The sequence below is a fragment of the Thalassophryne amazonica genome, chromosome 3 (assembly GCF_902500255.1).
Source record: "Thalassophryne amazonica chromosome 3, fThaAma1.1, whole genome shotgun sequence".
Classification (NCBI taxonomy): domain Eukaryota; kingdom Metazoa; phylum Chordata; class Actinopteri; order Batrachoidiformes; family Batrachoididae; genus Thalassophryne; species Thalassophryne amazonica.
Genome location: NC_047105.1, coordinates 105,435,291 through 105,454,030, shown reverse-complemented (window position 1 = coordinate 105,454,030; position 18,740 = coordinate 105,435,291). Strand labels below are relative to the sequence as shown.

General features: G+C 41.8%; 1 protein-coding gene across 2 annotated transcripts in view; it reads left to right on the top strand.

The window, feature by feature from the left end:
* The window catches only part of cdh4 (cadherin 4, type 1, R-cadherin (retinal)), a 1,030,104-nt gene that overhangs the window by 766,617 nt on the left and 244,747 nt on the right, over window positions 1-18,740 (top strand). For both annotated transcript variants that reach the window (XM_034167231.1, XM_034167233.1), the window contains exon 7: window positions 12,053-12,197. In XM_034167231.1, the coding sequence (XP_034023122.1) occupies window positions 12,053-12,197 (145 nt within the window). The remainder of the gene's footprint in view (window positions 1-12,052; window positions 12,198-18,740) is intronic.

The following is an 18,740-nucleotide window of genomic DNA, read 5'->3' as shown; positions in this document are numbered from 1 at the left end:
AGCCTGGTCGGGCGCCAGGAGGCGCCCGTTGAGGGGGGGGTCCTGTTGTGTGGGCCGCTGAAGAGGAGGTACTGCTGGCCCACCACCACCAGATGGCGCCCTGCTTGGAGTGCGGGCTTCAAGCACGAGAGGGCGCCGGAGCCACTGGGAGTGACAGCTGTCACTCTTCATCAGCACCAGCTGTCACTCAGCCAACTCATCACCATCTCCATAAAGGCCGGACTGCGACTCCACCTCCTCGCCGAGAAATCAACTGCCTATCAGGTAATTTTCTCTGCTGAACAAAAACATTGTGTAATAGTCTGAACTTCTTTTGCAGCCGTTATCCTGTGGTGTTTGCCTTATCTGTGGGATTGGCGTTTGGTGTGATCAGCGACGGCTTCGCTTCACACTCCAACCAGATAAGTGGTTAGACAGGAGCTGCACGAGTGTGTGATTGGAGGTGGAGGTTCTCCCTCCTTTACTGAATACAGACTGTGGGATTACTGAGTGTGCGACCTCACACTCATCTGGACTGTCTCTGTTCTCTGCCAGCAGTACCGGGTCTGACTGCTGAAGACAGTGGCCACCTGGGGCGCAGGGCTTGGCGGCTCCGGTGTTCTTCAGCTCCGTTGGCGGTGGAAGCTGTGTGGATCCGGCTTTTCTCTCGCCAGGCATCTTCTATCGTCGAGCCTGCCCACACGTCACCTGGTGTATGATTGACAGTCACTGTATTGTTATTGTCTGTACATCGTTGTGTGATTCACAACATTAAATTGTTACTTTTTGGCTTATCCATTGTCCGTTCATTAACGCCCCCTGTTGTGGGCCCGTGTCACGACACTTTCACAACATTTCTGGCTTTAAGAAACACTATAAGAAATCAAGAAAAAAAGATCGTGGCAGTCAGTAACGGTTACTTTTTTAGACCAAGCAGAGGAAAAAAATATGGAATCACTGCTCGTTAGTCTGCATCTAAAAAGGAGTGATCACACCTTGGAGAGCTGTTGCACCCAGTGGACTGACATGAATCATGGCTCCAACACGAGAGATGTCAATTGAAACAAAGGAGAGGATTATCAAACTCTTAAAAGAGAGTAAATCATCATGCAATGTTGCAAAAGATGTTGGTTATTCACAGTCAGCTGTGTCTAAACTCTAGACCAAATACAAACAACATGGGAAGGTTGTTAAAGGCAAACATACTGGTAGACCAAGGAAGACATCAAAGCGTCAAGACAGAAAACTTAAAACAATATGTCTCAAAAATCGAAAAATGCACAACAAAACAAATGAACGAATGGGAGGAAGCTGGAGTCAACATCTGTGACCGAACTGTAAGAAACCGCCTAAAGGAAATGGGATTTACATACAGAAAAGCTAAACGAAAGCCATCATTAACACCTAAACAGAAAAAAAACAAGGTTACAATGGGCTAAGGAAAAGCATTCGTGGACTGTGGATGACTGGATGAAAGTCATATTCAGTGATGAATCTCGAATCTGCATTGGGCAAGGTGATGATGCTGGAACTTTTGTTTGGTGCCGTTCCAATGAGATTTATAATGATGACTGCCTGAAGAGAACATGTAAATTTCCACAGTCATTGATGATATGGGGCTGCATGTCAGGTAAAGGCACTGGGGAGATGGCTGTCATTACATCATCAATAAATGCACAAGTTTACGTTGATATTTTGGACAATTGAAAGGATGTTTGGGGATGTTTCAAGATGATAATGCATCTTGCCATAGAGCAAAAACTGCGAAATCATTCCTTGTAAAAAGACACATAGGGTCAATGTCATGGCATAGGATCAATGTCAACGAGTAGATCTGATTTGATGCAGGTGTTAGTTTGGGGGATGAAAATTTACAGGGTGATTCCATAATTTTTTCCTCAGAATTGAGTGATTCCATATTTTTTTCCTCTGCTTGGTCTAAAAAAGTAACCGTCACTGACTGCCACAATCTTTTTTTCTTGATTTCTTATAGTGTTTCTTAAAGCCAGAAAGTTGTCATTTGAAATGACTTTAGTTTTGTGTCATGTCTGTGATGTGCTTTTTTTCTACAAAATTAAACAACTGAATGAACATCCTCCGAGGCCGGTGATTCCATAATTTTTGCCATGCTCTGTGGTGACCCCAAATGAAACAAGGGAGAACTGAAGGGGCTTACCCTTATAAAGCAGGTGTGATGTGAGAAAAAGTGGGTGTGTCCTGGAATGAATGCCATTACATTTGAAGTTGGATCTGTAAAATGGAAAGAGTCAAAAGTATGAAAAAATTGTCCTGTGGAAATTAAGGTGTATACGAGGGCTGTCAATAAAGTAACGGTCCTTTTTATTTTTTTTCAAAAACTATATGGATTTCATTCATATGTTTTTACGTCAGACATGCTTGAACCCTCGTGCGCATGCGTGAGTTTTTCCACGCCTGTCGGTGACGTCATTCGCCTGTGAGCACTCCTTGTGGGAGGAGTCGTCCAGCCCCTCGTCGGAATTCCTTTGTCTGAGAAGTTGCTGAGAGACTGGCGCGTTGTTTGATCAAAATTTTTTCTAAACCTGTGAGACACATCGAAGTGGACACGGTTCGAAAATTAAGCTGGTTTTCAGTGAAAATTTTAACAGCTGATGAGAGATTTTGAGGTGATTCTGTCGCTTTAAGGACTTTTCACGGTGCGAGACGTCGCGCTGCGCTCTCAGGCAGCGTCATCAGCCTGTTCAAGCTGAAAACCTCCACATTTCAGGCTCTATTGATCCAGGACGTCGTGAGAGAACAGAGAAGTTTCAGAAGAAGTCGGTTTCAGCATTTTATCCGGATATTCCACTGTTAAAGGAGATTTTTTTAATGAAAGACGTGCGGACGGATCCGCGCGTCGGGACGCACCCGACGCGGTGCGGCGGCACAGGAAAAACACCTCCGTGTTGATAACCATTTGTAAAATCCAGGCGGCTTTTGATGGCTTTCAGTGGAGTGAGTATATGAGAAATTGTTTAACAGGCAGGACATGTTCCAACTTGTCCTTAAGGCTTTCAACAGAGGTGTTTTTCCTGTGGCGGAGCATCGCGGCGGCTGCGTCCCGACGCCCGGACCCGTCCGCACGTCTTTCATTAAAAAAATCTCCTTTAACAGTGGAATATCCGGATAAAATGCTGAAACCGACTTCTTCTGAAACTTCTCTGTTCTCTCACGACGTCCTGGATCAATAGAGCCTGAAATGTGGAGGCTTTCAGCTTGAACAGGCTGATGACGCTGCCTGAGAGCGCTGAGCGACGTCTCGCACTGTGAAAAGTCCTTAAAGCGACAGAATCACCTCAAAATCTCTCATCAGCCGTTAAAATTTTCACTGAAAACCAGCTTAATTTTTCGAACCGTGTCCACTTCGATGTGTCTCACAGGTTTAGAAAAAATTTTGATCAAACAACGCGCCAGTCTCTCAGCAACTTCTCAGACAAAGGAATTCCGACGAGGGGCTGGACGACTCCTCCCACAAGGAGTGCTCACAGGCGAATGACGTCACCGACAGGCGTGGAAAAACTCACGCATGCGCACGAGGGTTCAAGCATGTCTGACGTAAAAACATATGAATGAAATCCATATAGTTTTTGAAAAAAAATAAAAAGGACCGCAACTTTATTGACAGCCCTCGTATGTTCTGAGTGCATTTGCAGAACAGGTGGCTCTGTAGGACAGCATTTGGACAGTCTGATATTAGAATCCAGCTGTGCCCTTCATGCTACCTGTCTGTATCCTTTAGCACAGAAACTTAATTTGCATTGCCTCAGTCCATCCAGGTGTAAATAGGTACCAGCATTAAATGTAATGGACTGCTACTCCATCCAGGTATAGCTGTAGACTCTCATCCACTTCATGCTGCAGTATTTGGCAATACGCACCGGTCTGTTGGGCCTCAGGGCCTGTTTAGAACTTACTTTTTCTCATCGAACTGACCTTATTGTATTATATGGGCCAATGCAAACCAAAGAGTGCATTCTTTATTCCTCCTGTCTTCACTCTCTCTATTTCTCTCCTGTATGCTTGGTTCTCTCACCCCTTTGTGTACAACTGCCCCATTTTGCTTTGCCACACCCACACATTGTTGGATGCTCACCTTGTGCACTTTGCAGCTGTGCTGTTGGAGTCTAACCGTTGCACATTCAGCCTGTGCACAGTCAACAAGATTCACCACCGTGCACACTCACATACAACGGGTGAGAGGCTTGAGTTCATGACTGCCCCCAGTGGATCCTACGGTTAAACCACTCTGTTGTTACGTAAATTAAATATGTAGACAGCATGGGTCTCCGGTTAACAATATGCCCGTTGGTGCTTATACACACTTTCCAGGTTTCATTTCTATCAGATAAGGCTAACACCTCCACCGAAGGTGAACGCCGGTGTCAGACTCCCAACGCCCACGTGCCTGTCAGCGTGATAGATGGCTGTGCTGCAGATAGAGCTAATTCAAAAGCATTCTCCTGTCTCAGAGGAAGGATAGAATAAAGGATAGCGGATGTCTTCTCTGTCTTCATTGGCTCGCACACAAACCCAGCAACATGCTCAAATTCAGTGCACATATCCAGTCCGTATGAAGAGTGTCGGCAAACACAAAGCTCCTGATGATTATCTATGTGACAGTTTGTGCGGTGCATCAGTGCATCTTCATTTAGGCTTTGATTAGCTTCTTGTTGCCTCACTTTACTTCTTTGCTCAGGCTCTTTAGGTTTACTTGTTTTTTTTTTTTTTCATACCTGCTACAAGTGAACCAGCAGATTGGGATCAATAAAGCACCACAATACTTGATCCCAGGGAAAAGAGAGCACCTCAGCAAGCAGTTCTTATTTCAGCGAGAACAGCATGTTAGGTTCAGGGTTCCCATTTAGACTCCTGTGGACCCGAGCTGCCTGTGATGTGAGGTGATGTATGATTGAGTGCAGGAGAATGTAGCCAGTATGTGTCCCAGGGGAAATTTAGACCTTTGCTTACTTTCTTTTTAACTTGATAGGACGTTGACTCCACTGCTGCACCTCTTCCAGGGTAGGGTTTGCTTGTTAGTTTTGAGTTCAAGTGAAAAGAGAGACGAGGCTGCTGTTTTTGACAAACTAGCACCACGGGGAAGTGATCTATGAGGTGAGGTGAGTGTGCGTTAGTCTGGAATTCAGCTCCGTCAGACGGCAGTTCTGTGACTCAGCAATTCACAGAAGAAATCCAGTGAAAGTGCTTGTTTTTTTCTTCTTCATAGAATATATGCATGACTGCATTTACAATCATCTCTACGATTGTGACCCAATTCATCAGCCGCGCCCTTTTAAATCTGTTGGCAGTGTATGTATTAAGTAGCGTGACTAGGTCATCTCATTTCGAAGGCTCCTTGGGAGGAGGCCGATGAACATAGCCTGCTTTCTCTCAAAATAATTGATAAACAGGTGTATCCCTCCTGGCCTAAACAATCCCAGGAGTGATTGCGATCCCCCCCCAAGGTAAAATGGTGAGTAAATTTTAAAAAGTGTGTGGGGGAGGGGGCTTTCAGACTCCATTTGCAGAATTGTAAATCAGTAATGTCTATAAGCATAAATAAGTACTGAAAAGTCATTACTAAATTACAGCTTATGCCCATTACGCTAGTTTGTAACATCTCGCTATCAAGGTTGACAGGCAGCGAGTATTTTATTTGTAGGATGTTTCTCCTGGTATGTAAATTCTCAGCCAATCACAAAGTCAGTACCCACTGCGTCATTCACGTGATTATCATACGATTAACGTACCAACGCGCATGCGGCAAAAGGCGGAAGACCTTTCAGGAGAGTCTCGTGAAGAAGCACAGTAAACAATAGGTTAAAGTTTTTACAGTGTTTATAATTATCCACCTGTGACATACATGTACTTTGTATTTCAGGATACTACAGGGTGGGCCAGAAAAACTACCTCTTGAACAATGGAAGTCTATTGTTTTTGCCTATTTTTGTTTTGTTTTGTGTTCTATTTTTTTTTTTTTTTTTTTTTGGAAATTGAATTTTTGAATCCTGATGGTTCTGATTATAGTTTATATTCTTTAGTTTAATAAAAGAAGATGAATTTGATTACATCAAATTTCACTGTTGAAAGTCTTTTGAATCATGATGATTTAAAAGTTGCCTATTTTTGTTTTCTTTTGTTTTCTATTTGTTTGGAAATTGAATTTTTGATTCCTGATGGTTCTGTTTATAGTTTATATTTCTTTTGTTTAATAAAAGCAGATATGTTTGATGACATCAAATGTCACTGTTCGCTCTTGCATTAACCCATGAATTATTTGAGACCATCTCAAAATAAAAGTGAAGCCAAGAAAACCACACTGAGAGATGGATCTTAAACTGTGCTAACTGCAAAAAAATGGAAACAAAAAAAAGGAAGTGCTAAAAAACAAACACACATGTCATTCATGAGGCAAACAAAATGTCAGCAACACATGGTAAGTGCAGTTTGGAGTGGTGGCCAGTGTTTGTTCTGCATTTGTTCATCTTTTGGTGCAATTTTTTATGGAGTGATACGTTAATTTAAATAACTCTAAGTGATACATAAATTCAAATAACTTTAATGTATCTTTAAACTCTCTATCTTTAAAAATGTATCTCTAAACTAATGTTTCACTCCATAAATGAAAACTTTTTTCGTGGAGTGATACGTTAGTTTAAAGATAGAAACGCACCAGTCAGACAGTCGGCATTAAATTGTCTGCTTTTTGTGAGCAAACAGGAGAAATGTTTGGGATTATTCCAACATCACTACACTCCAGCAGCACGAAGCTCAGCTTTTTGAAGCACGTAACACACTTAATTTATTATCAGTACATTTTATCCAGAATGCAAGTGGTGGCCAGTGTTTGTTCACCTTTCGGCACATGCACATCTGTATTTTAATTGTATGCTATGTACGTGAATGATGTAGTGAGTACTGACTTTGTGATTGGCTGAGCAATTACATACCAGGAGAAACATCCTACAAATAAAATTCTCACTGACAGGCAACATGTTTTAGGGGTGGGAAAAGCTAGTGATGGTTTTGATGCATGATGCACTAGCAAAATGCTCTGTGGGCTAGACCGCATCATTTCACAATGGATGGTTGGGCCATCGCAGTCTTGGCAGATTTTTATGGCACACAGCCTGAGAGCATGCAGCCGTTTAATTGGTACACAACTCGCATTGACTTGGCTCAGAGGTTGTATTTCACATTTAAACCCCTCAGAAAATAATGATGACAAAAACAAGGCAAGAATCAAATGAGCCAGTTGATTCAATCTTGAAATGTTCCAAAAAACAAAATGGATATAAAAAAATCAATTAATGGCCTACTGTTTTGAAATATTTAGAAGAGTAAATTAGATATTTACATCAGAAAGTGATTCACTGTGTCAAAGTGCTTGAAATATGAAATAAAGAAGAAGGAGAAGATATGCAGTGTTTCAAGGGGTTTGAAACACAGTGTGTTTGTCGAGGCATCTGGCATAAAACACATGACAAATCCCAATGTGGATCTGTACTGGATCTACTGCTGCGACCCTGAACAAACAAACACGCTCATCGTAATTATCTAATGAATTGTCCAGTTGTGAAATACATAAAATTATTGACTTTCACAGTGAAGAAACTGATTACATAACCAAACTCTGGTCTTAGTGGATTTTTTAATTAACCTGTTCACCTGTGGAATGTTCCAAACAGGTGTTCTTTGAGCATTCATCAACTTTCCCAGTCTTTTTTGCCCCTGTCTCAGCTTTTTTGAAATGTGTTGCATGCATCCATTTCAAAATGAGCAAATATTTGCACAAAAACAAAAAAGTCTATCAGTTTGAACATTAAATATCTTGTCTTTGTGGTGTATTCAACTGAATATAGGTTGAATAGGATTTACAAATCATTGTATTCTGTTTTTATTTACATTTCACACTACGTCCCAACTTCATTGGAATTGGGGTTGTATACGGCATTCACTGCAAACAGCTACAGAGACTTCCAAAAACAAAGTACTCGCGAGTACTCGTGCATTTCCGACAGGTGACTTTGTTACTCGGAGCATCCCAGCGTGTGCTTCAATGGAATGTATCTGTTAAGACTGGAGGCACAGATTAATTCCAACGTTTACACAAGTGTGATCTTGTGTTATGACAACTCGTTTTTCAGTGACAACTGTTCATTTTGATGCAGTCACTGTAAAAGGAGCAGCTGTGAGAAGGTTTTTTGCACCTGCGGCAATTAGTCATAAACGTGGCGTGTTAAAAACGTTTTTAAGTGTTGTATATAACTGTGAAAAATTTAATCAATATATATACCTGTGTCATCATGTTGCCTGTACAAATGTCACGGAGACATTCCAAGTCCATTAAGTGGCAATAAACAGATGTCATGTGGGTTAAAACAGTGTAACAGCCATTTTAACCTGCATGTCAGCTGTTTTTTAAGGGATTATTCAACATTAATTCTCTTTTAAAAGATCCTTATAGAGATTGACAGTTTTATGACATTTGAGAGAGTCTGCAAGCTTAATACTGATTATATATTGTTCAAATTCAGTCAGAAGTCTGTGTAAATTGTGGGTTAAAACAGCTCACACACACATAAACACACACACACACACACACACACACACATACAAAGTTTTAAAAAAGTACTTTCATTGAAAGAACACAAAGCAAAAGATGAAAAAAAAATTCCACTCACCCCAGTGTAAAGGTTTCCAAATAACAAACAACAAAGACAAGCCTTCATGCCCACACGTGATCACAATTGCGATCCCCAGCCATGGAACGGTCCACTCATCCTCAGTCACTTGGATCCACAGCCATTTTCAAGTTCTACTCAGTCAGAGAATAATGTCCATATCCATTTGCTCTCAGGTTCTGATCGGATATTATGCGCCCGGGCCTGCGTGCATAATGTCCTCCAATCACAGCTCTGCCTTGTGGCACGTTAGAGAGTCCATTATATCCTGAAAATTCTGAGTTTTTTCAATATGTGACATACATCTGCACAGCAGCAGTAAACCAGCAGCTGTGACAAACAGCAGCGTCACCACACTTTAAGTTCCAAAATCTGACAGACTGAAAAAGTTAAGAGTTTTGGGGTGAAGTGTGTCATCTCCTCTGTAAATCTGAGCCGCTGCTTTCAAAGAAAAGCTCCAAAACTTTATCGGACAGAACCGCATTCATTTCATCCTCTGTCTGTCTCGGTCTGGGATGTTTCTGTTATGCTATTAACTATGTCACACACAGAGAAATGCAGAGAATTGCAGAGTGAGATGTTTCTGGAAATGCACCTGTTTCCTCGCTTCGGGAGAGGAATAAAAACACTAATTATGAGCGCATGTATAAAGGGAGACTTACAATCATGAGTACTTTGATGTTTTGTTGCTCACTGGGATGTTAAAACACATGTGACATAAATGGACTGCATTTATATAGCGCTTTTCCATCTGCATCAGATGCTCAAAGCGCTTTACACATCAATGCCTTACATTTACCCCAATGTCAGGCTGCTGTTGCCATGCAAGGCGCCCACTACACACCGGGAGCAACTAGGAGATTAAGGATCTTGCCCAAGGGCCCTTAGTGATTTTTCCAGTCAGGCTGGGATTTGAACCGAGGATCCTCTGATCTCAAGCCCAATGCTTTAACCACTAGACCATCACCTCACCTGACATGTCCTTTAATATTTAATACCACCTACAAAAGATTATTCAGTGATCTCCAGAAAGTACTGTACATCAACAGGATACCACATTATTCAAGTGTGTATTTCTTCTCTTTGTATTCGTCCACTCAGAGTAAAAATCACTGTGTGCAATACACAGGCATCTGTACTCTTTGCAGTGCACACTGGGCCTTCAGATCAAATTTCCAAATTGTCTTTTGTGCACACCAAGAGATGCACAGAATCAGATGCTGGTGCACAAACAGAGGAACACACAAAATCTATAGTCATATTGAGAAATTTAACCAAATATGCACAAGTATTAAACACACAGACACAGGCGGAAGCATAAGGACAGAACACACATTCAGAATCACAATCAGAATCACACATCTCTCTGCGTGCATCGGTAACAGCTGAGAAAACAGATTGGGCTTGTTTGTTTGTTGGGTCGTATCTCCATGTTTGTGTGCTTTGCTTCAGCCAATCGAAAACTAGCTTGAGCATCATTAAGTAGCCTTTGCTTGGCTGTTGGTATCTCCAGTGTGCATGTCGGCATGTTTGTATCAGTGTCCATGTTAATATCCATTAACACACGTCTGAATTTGGATTTGGATACGTGCGTGATCAAGCAAGTATGTTTTGATGCATCCATGGCAGGCCACCACAGAAGCCTGGCATAATTAGTCATACATCAGTGAAGGCAGGTTTCAGCACAGAGCCGCTCTTCGATCCTTCAGAACACACGGGAGCATTGGAGTAAATGGGCCGGCAGGCAGATTCTAAGTGAGAAAATATATCGATGCAGAGTAATGGAGAGCCGTCTCTTGTTTCCAGGGTGATTATGAAGCTCTCTGTTAATCTGGACTGGCGTGGAGTAGAGAGTGTGAAACAAGCACCAATGGAGATTAAGACATCCCACTGTAGATGAGAATTGTTACTGTCAGTCCTCCTGCTGAAAGTGCACCACCTCCACCTCCCCTTCATCCCGGATATCCCCTCCCTCTCCCGCCTTGCCTCTTTGTGTCTTCACTTCTCATTAACTTACACCAGGCTCTGTCACATTTCTCGACTCAGTCTCATTCGCCATTTCCCTTATTCTGCTTTTTGTTTGCTGTTTTTCTACTGTGCTCCTTCCTTTGTCTGTTGATAAACATTCAAGCACAAGCTCGTCGTTCAAAAACATCCAGCCACGTGGTCGGTTTTGACAAAACAAACTGAGACGAAGACACAGCTTGAGCAGCATTATGACTCTGATATTCTCTTGGCTTCTAGCTGTGCTAACAACCAAAGAGGTGTTGTTGGAAGTCAAGATAATTTCACAACATTACCCCATTCAGTGTTTTTGTTGTCTGAGCCAGTGTACCAACAGGATACCCGTGCACCACTGACAGGAAGAAAACGGAGTTTTGCCAGTTGAATGAAGTTAATTAACAAATTTTCTATCAGTCACCCAGACTGTAATTGTTGTGTGTTGGGGGGTGTGGCTGGACATTTTGGTGTTCTTTTCTTTTCTTTGCTCTCCAGGTGGCATGAAAGCTGATTTGTCTGTGGAGAAGGTGCTGGCTGAAGAGTCCTTCACCCTCATCAACATCATGTGCAGCACCTGTGAATGGTGCTCACGTGCAGCCTTAAAGACTTTCAGCTGAAGCAGATAATGAGATGGCGTTCTGCATTTAAGTCATGTGTGATTCAAGCAGAACTGCCGGGAACTCGACCTTGTGATGTTCGTTTGTGAGACGCTGAGGACCGCGCCTGGGTTTGACACATCGAGCCCGTAAAGGAGGAGGGGTGAGGGACACATGCTGTCAGCACACATCAGAGGTGATTAAGTGTTTGACTAATTGTTGATAGTAACTTGCTATTTTGTTACGCAGTATATTTGAATTGTGATGAGAATGGTGCAGCTTGCTTCTCACTGCTGTGACGTGCGGACAAGTGATCCGCCACCTGTTGTGAGAAGCTGCTCATTTGCATAAAGCTCAAAATACAGACCTGAATGTGTTGCTGATAGTGTGTGTCTTTTGAAGGATATTAGTTGTAACTGCTGACTTACCTCACCTCTTCTATCCTTCGCAGAGAGTCGGTTTGTCGTGTCCACCTGGGGGGTGGTTGGCGGTAATAGTGGGTCCAGGAGCGCCGGGCTTCGATCCTTTTGGGCGCTGGAGAGCGTGCCAGCCTTCACTCCACCAGAAGGACGCTATTTCAGTTTTTACACTTTATTATGCACCAGCGGGTGAAATAAATAAATTGTTTTTTGTTATTGGAACCGCTTTCTGGTTATTTTTAGCGCTGGGTTCCGTCTGACGCAGGTCCGCTCCTCAACCCGCGTCGACACATAACAGTAATCACATGAAGAAGATTCACTTTATCTCTGATGATCATTTCATTATGTTTGTTGACAGCTGCGAGCCCACGCAGTGGACATGAATGGTAACCAGGTGGAGAATCCAATTGACCTGTACATCTATGTCATCGACATGAATGACAACAGACCGGAGTTTCAGAACCAAGTATACAATGGCTCAGTGGCTGAAGGATCCAAGCCAGGTAAGAGTTATTCTTCAGTCGAGTCATACAGTACATAGAGTGCATCCACAAAGTATTCACAGTGCTTCACGTTTTCCACATTTTGTTATGTTACAGCATTATTCCAAAATCAAGGAAATTCTTTTTTTCCCTCAAAATTCTACACACAATACCCCATAATGACAATTTGAATTTTTTTTTTTTTTTGAGATTTTCCAAATTTATTAAAAAAAATAAAAATTAAGTAATCTGGGTAGACTTTATGAAGTTTTCCCTCCTGTTGTGATCCTTCCCATTACAGTTTTTGCTTATTTTGTCTGTTCATTCAATTCAGTTCAATTTAATTGCCCTAAGGTTCTTCATAAGGGTAAGGCCTTAACTTCCACCACCTGACTATGGAGAATGGCAACAGTGGGTATGATAAAAAAGAAACTCCCTGAGACATTTTTTGATTGTAGGGGAAACTTTAAGCAGACCAGATCCAGAGGGGTGACCATCTGCTTTGGCCATACCACCAATAAAAAAAACAAAAAAAAAAAACAAAGCAAAGCCTGTACCTACTTGAAGCTGAATGGACTGGGACAGTGCAGTAGAAGTGTCTTATCCAAGGACACTGGCAGAAGGCCTGAAGCACACACCTGTAATCAGACCAGCCCAGTCTCACTTTTTTTTTTTTTTTACGTGCTCCTGTGAAGAAATTAGTCAAATTTTTGTGACGGAGCTTTTTTTAACTCACTATTCCCAACCTTACATGGACAAGTCTGGACATGCCTATCTCGGCTTTCAATGCTTACCAGTCCAGTAAGTATCAGAGAAATTGTGGAGAGCTGGACAAAGCCTCCGTGCGGCTTTCCATGACAAAATCTCTTGTTAAAAGTGAAATCTGCCGGAAAATGGCTGATGTCCAGCTCTTGTGATAACCAGAGAAAGAGCACACGACGGTCTCATATCCACAGAGCCATCCGTTTAGAAATGGTCCGGTGGCTTGTGCCGCGTCGTCGCAGCTCGGAGCGCGGCACGCCGAGCATCCTTAAAGGGGTCCTTAAAGCTGTAGTAACAGTCCTTATTCTCTGTGAAGCCCGTAAAATTTTCACCGAAAGCCAGATAAATGTTTCGAATGGTTTCCAGGTGCCAGTTTCTAACAGCTTCTGAAAAAATTCTGATGGAAAAAAAGTCCTTTTCATTCCGCCATTTCCAGACAATGAAAAGGGTGGGACCACTCCTTCCCAAGGTGTGCTCACAGGCGAATGACGTAACCAACAGGCGTGGAAAAACTCACGCATGCGCACGAGGGTTCAAGCATGTCTGACGTAAAAACATATGAATGAAATCCATATAGTTTTTGAAAAAAAATAAAAAGGACCGTTACTTTATTGACAGACCTCGTAAAGGCACTCATCATTTCCAGCTAGATGTCTTGTGTCTGTAATATTTCCATAAATGTCCATAAACATCCTTTTGTGATGCAAACTGGGACGTTGTCACAAAAATGTCCATTTGCTACATTGGATAAAACAAATGTTTGTCAATCCTGGGAAAAACAAACAAACAAACAAACAAAAAACCTTCTACATATTTCCCAGGAAAGTTTTCTTTGCCTGTAAGACTACAAAAAAAAAAGTTTGGTTTTTTTTTTGTTTGTTTTTTTCAGGTTAGATTTTAGGAGAATTTTATGTTCTCCAGCCTGTAGGATTAACTGTCAATCAAAAACAGTTTCAGGAAGTGGTCAAACAAAGTATTGGTGACATTTTGTCACAGATTTATTAATAGAAATATGACAATAGCAGACATGAACACACCAGTGCATCCATGGTCCACAGAGGGTTTAAAGTGCTAAAGTCACAACAAAACATAAAATTATTTCAGCATTCTATTACATAAATAGGCTTGTTTGTAGTTGCAGTTCAGTGTCATTTTCTTTTCTTTTTCTTTCCTTTTTTAGGCTGGTAGCAAAACCTAACATCTTGAGAGTAGTGATATGTAATATATTTCAGGTGTGGTTTACCTGCATTTCATGTTTTGTTTTTTTTTATTGTCATACATGAATGTAGGCATCATATGTGCATGGATGTATTTGATGATTTAAGGAAGTTTGTGTCTTGCCTGATTAATGACAATTATTATTTTGCACTCTTAATAGATACTTTGCATTTGTTCTTAGACAGTGTCATTGTAATGCTGGCACATGTCGCTTTGAGACTTGTTGGGTTAAGTGTGGCGCGTTGGGGGGGGGGGGCAGAAGGGTGCAAGACAGTTGGGGGTCTGACGGTTTTCTGACCATGTTGTCAACTTATAGACATATGCGTGTACACGAATGGGAATTTATTAGAAGTCTTTTGAGTTATCGAACTGGAATTCAGTAGTTAGTTAAAATAAAACCGTACAATGAATTTCAAGTGGAAGAGTATTGCTTTTCTTTTGTGTGAATCCTGGAACACTCATCAGCCACAAGACTTCCTTTCTTTCTTTTCATTTTTTTTTTTTCGGTTTGGAAATATCCTACATCTTTGGTCAGAAAACCAATCTGATTCATTTGGAAAAGGAATATTGTAAAGGACAAGAGGCCAGTGGAAACTGTGGTCTGCTTGGATAATGTTAGCAAGGAACTGGAAGAATTAGCCACATGTGGTGGCCATTTGGTTAATGCACTTGGTTTCAGTGCGGAAGGTTCCCGGTTCGAATCCCACCCCTACCACATTTCTCCATGTAATGTGGAGTTGCGTCAGGAAGGGCATCCGTCTAAAATTTGTGCCAATTCAACATGCAGATCCACCTTGGATTTGCTATGGCGACCCCGAGTACAAAACAAGGGAGCAGCCGAAGGGACTTACTGGAGGAAAGAAAGCTCTGATATGTCATAACTGATTTCCAAATTTGGAAGCTTGCTATAATGGACGACATTACTGGACAACAAGCTTGTGGGAAAAAAAAAAGACTCTAAATGACAGAAAAGGCTATTGAGGAAAAGCAGCACAGGTTAACTCAGTCAAGAAAGGCTAAGCTGGGCCATCTAACCAGTCAAGCTAATCAGATTGAAAGGCTAATGGAAGATGAGCATGTATACAGTTAAACAGAAATTGCATTTGGATTACCAAGATTCATATGGAGAATTTTGCAAGATAAATGATAGTTTACAACACTTAATGAATGTGGAAGAATTTCAGAAGGACCAAAGTTCTTGGTATGAGCCAAAGCAAGTGGAATGCTGAGATTTATTCAACATGTGGAATTGTGGATTAAAGTATCTGAGGAGTTCACAGAACAAGCTAGACATTGTGATGCAAACCGTGAGTGTGTCTGTTGCATCCATTGCATTAAGCAGTAAGAGCAGAAGGTCAGAGTCAGCTGTTGGGTGGCAAGTGTCTAGTGCTTCATCAATGTGCCTTACAGCAGAAACAGAGAGTCACATTACTTGCACAGGCTACAGCCCTTAAACAAAGGCAACATCTTGAATGTCAGGAAGCTGAATTGAGGGCAAAAAGAGAAGAATTAGATTTACAAATTGCTATTGCTGCTTCCGATGCAAAATTAAGAGTTTTAGACAGTTTTGAAAATGAGTGCTCATCACAAGTGAGCCCTGCACATGCAATGACAATTGAAACTGGCTTTATTCCATTACCTATAAGTCCAAATCCAGTCACCAACACAGAAATTGGAAAAGGTGAATTTGTGCCTCTTCAACATCAGCCTATTGGCACACAGAAGTCTACAGTGAATTTTATGGCAGATGACCATGCAGGTGAAACACTTTGCAGTGTTATGACTCTTCATAATACTATAACAGAGTTAATGGTGAAACAACAGAAACTGATGACTTTGCCACCTTGATACATTCCTACCTTCTGCGGTGATCCTCTTGATTACAATATATTTATAAGAGCCTTTTTGGCGGAGAAGTTTTTGGGGGAAGAGTGAGCTGCACAATTAAATCCTGCTGCACCGCATTCAGTTTCATTGCAGTATGCTGAAGAAGGACAGTGACGCCAAGTCGGCTAAAAGTCTCGTTCCAATGCTCCTCAGTGCGCTCCTTCCGGTGTTCCACCTACTGTTGCTGTGCCTGATGTTTGGGAAAATGAGCGAGACAAGAGCCACGTGGAGCCACACAGCTGGCTTTCTCAGTTTCCTCCTCCTGGAGTGGCACAGAGCCCAACTAAGCATGCAGTCACAAAGTTCTTCTGCATCTGCTGTTTCTTCTGCTGGATTTTGAGGAGCAAACTGGAGCAATCTGAATTGCTCAGCAACTGACGGTTTGATGAATATGGGTTTGTGGGTGGAGACAATTCGCCTCTTTCACAACGTGACAGAACTTAACGATCCACGTAATGCACTGTTACGCGTGATAGTGTGCAACAGCGCACAACAATGCGGAACATTATTCTTGACCGTGCTTAATGGTTCCTGATCATTCTCCAGCAACACGTGCTAACGCATGGTAACAGGTTGCAGCAGTTCCTGAGGACACCTGACGCCTCTGCCCCGAATCATCACATTCATGATCAGCGGCCAACAACGTATACTTCGTGGTATTCGTGACTTGTCGTCGTTATGTGTAAAAGCAGCAATAGAGGAGATTGATAATGTTGCAAACTTGAAAGACATTGTAACAAAGCTTCCATACAAGCTACCTGAAAGGTGGAGAAATGTTGTATGTGGTGTGCAAGAACAATGTGACAGGAGAGTCAATTTTGAGGATTTGGTGGAGTTTATTAACAAACAAGCCAAAATCGAACTTCATCCAATCTTTGGTGAGATAAATGATTGCACGACTGCTAAAACTTCTACAACTAAGCAAAACAATAACAAAGATCAGAAAAAAAGGTGTAATCAAGACGTCATTCACCGCAAGTGCTAACAGTTGGACAATCAAATCATGAAAAGATAGAATTCTTAAAGTACAAAGGACTTTGTTTTTGCTGCTTGAAGCAAGGTCACGAGCAAATTCTGCAAGGGAAAAGTCAGCTGTAAGGTGTGTTCCTGAACTCATCCTACACTGCTGCATATTAAGAAAAAGGACACAGTTACTGAAACAGAGAAGAAGACTAAGAGCAGTGAAACTCTAATCATCTTCAGTGCCTTTATTGCTGCAGAGTTGGAGGGTTGTGAGCTCACTGCGGCCAGAGAGGATGACTGCACACTTAGAATTGTTCCTGTCCAGCTCAAAGCCAAGAAGGGAAGTGTGGTGGTGCAGACTTAAGGCACCTTGACACTTGCACCAATTTGATTCCTGCACTGGAAAGCAATCTGGTGTGCCAGTAAGTAAATTTGTTGTAAATTGTTGTAAACTGTGCACGGCTGTGAGCCAGTGCGCAAAGAAAAGTTTGAAATGTTCAGAACCTCTGGCACGCATTCATTTTGTGAACTAGTCACGAACATTGCCCAACCTATTCGAAAAAAAACCTGTGTGTCAATGCCACAGCACATCTGAATGATTATGATAAGATGTTACATCTATAATAAACATAATTTTCCAGATACATTATCAAATTCATAAGAAAGAATGAAACCGTTTTACCAATCCATTACTATATATATATAATAATTACCTTTCAGACAATTTCAAATGCGTTCTCCAATGCACGATGTGCACGAGTAAAGCTGAAACTACAGATAATTTCTCTGTGATTCTAGGAGCGATGAGAGATGGTTTCATCAGCCAACTTCTGAGAGCAAATGTGTCACCAGCTATGAAATGATTATTTTATATAACATGGCGTCAAACAGGACAAAGCGTGGCATCCAGGGGGACAAAGCGGGTTGCACTGGCATGACGAATTGTGCAGCAGTGTGGGGATCAAATTCATGCAAGTGTCAATGTGCTTTTATGCCTTTCTGGACCCAGGAAGTTTCACCATATTCTGTACAGAGGTATTGATGGATAAATTGAAGCTCAATAGAAGAAAGACTGACATACTACTGAGAACCATGAATGAAGAGAAACGTGGTGTCAGGCTTCAAGGTCAGTAATTTGTCTGGTGAGGAATTGATTAATATTCCAGATGTCTTCACACAAAGGTCAATACTTGTAGGAAAGGAAAACATACCACAACTACAGGATCTCGAAAGGCGGACCTACCTTGAAGAAATAATCCTACCTCAAATCGAAGCCGGCATTGGATTGCTTATTGGAGCAAATGTACCTAAAGCTATGGAGCTGTGGGAGGTGATGAGCAGTGTTGGTAATGGGACTAAGTTTGGCTGGATTGTGACTGGACTTTTGAGGGAAACCTGCAGGCGTGTAGACAAAGGAAAACCAATGAAGACAATGGCAAACCACACATCAGTGAGCAGTTTAGAGAACTTGAGGCTACAACAGTTCAAGGTGGATTTTCCAGAAGGAAGAAATCATGATGAAGTGGAAATGTCTAGAGAAGACCATCAGTTCATGGACAAAGTCATGTAATCTGCTAAACTGATTGATGGTCACTACTCTTTATGTCTACCTCTCAGGAACCGATTGGTCAACCTGCTAAATAATCACCCAATTGCTGAACAGTGAGCACATAAATTAAAATGGAAATTTCTCAGGAATGATTGCTTGAGACAGCAGTATACAGACTTTATGGA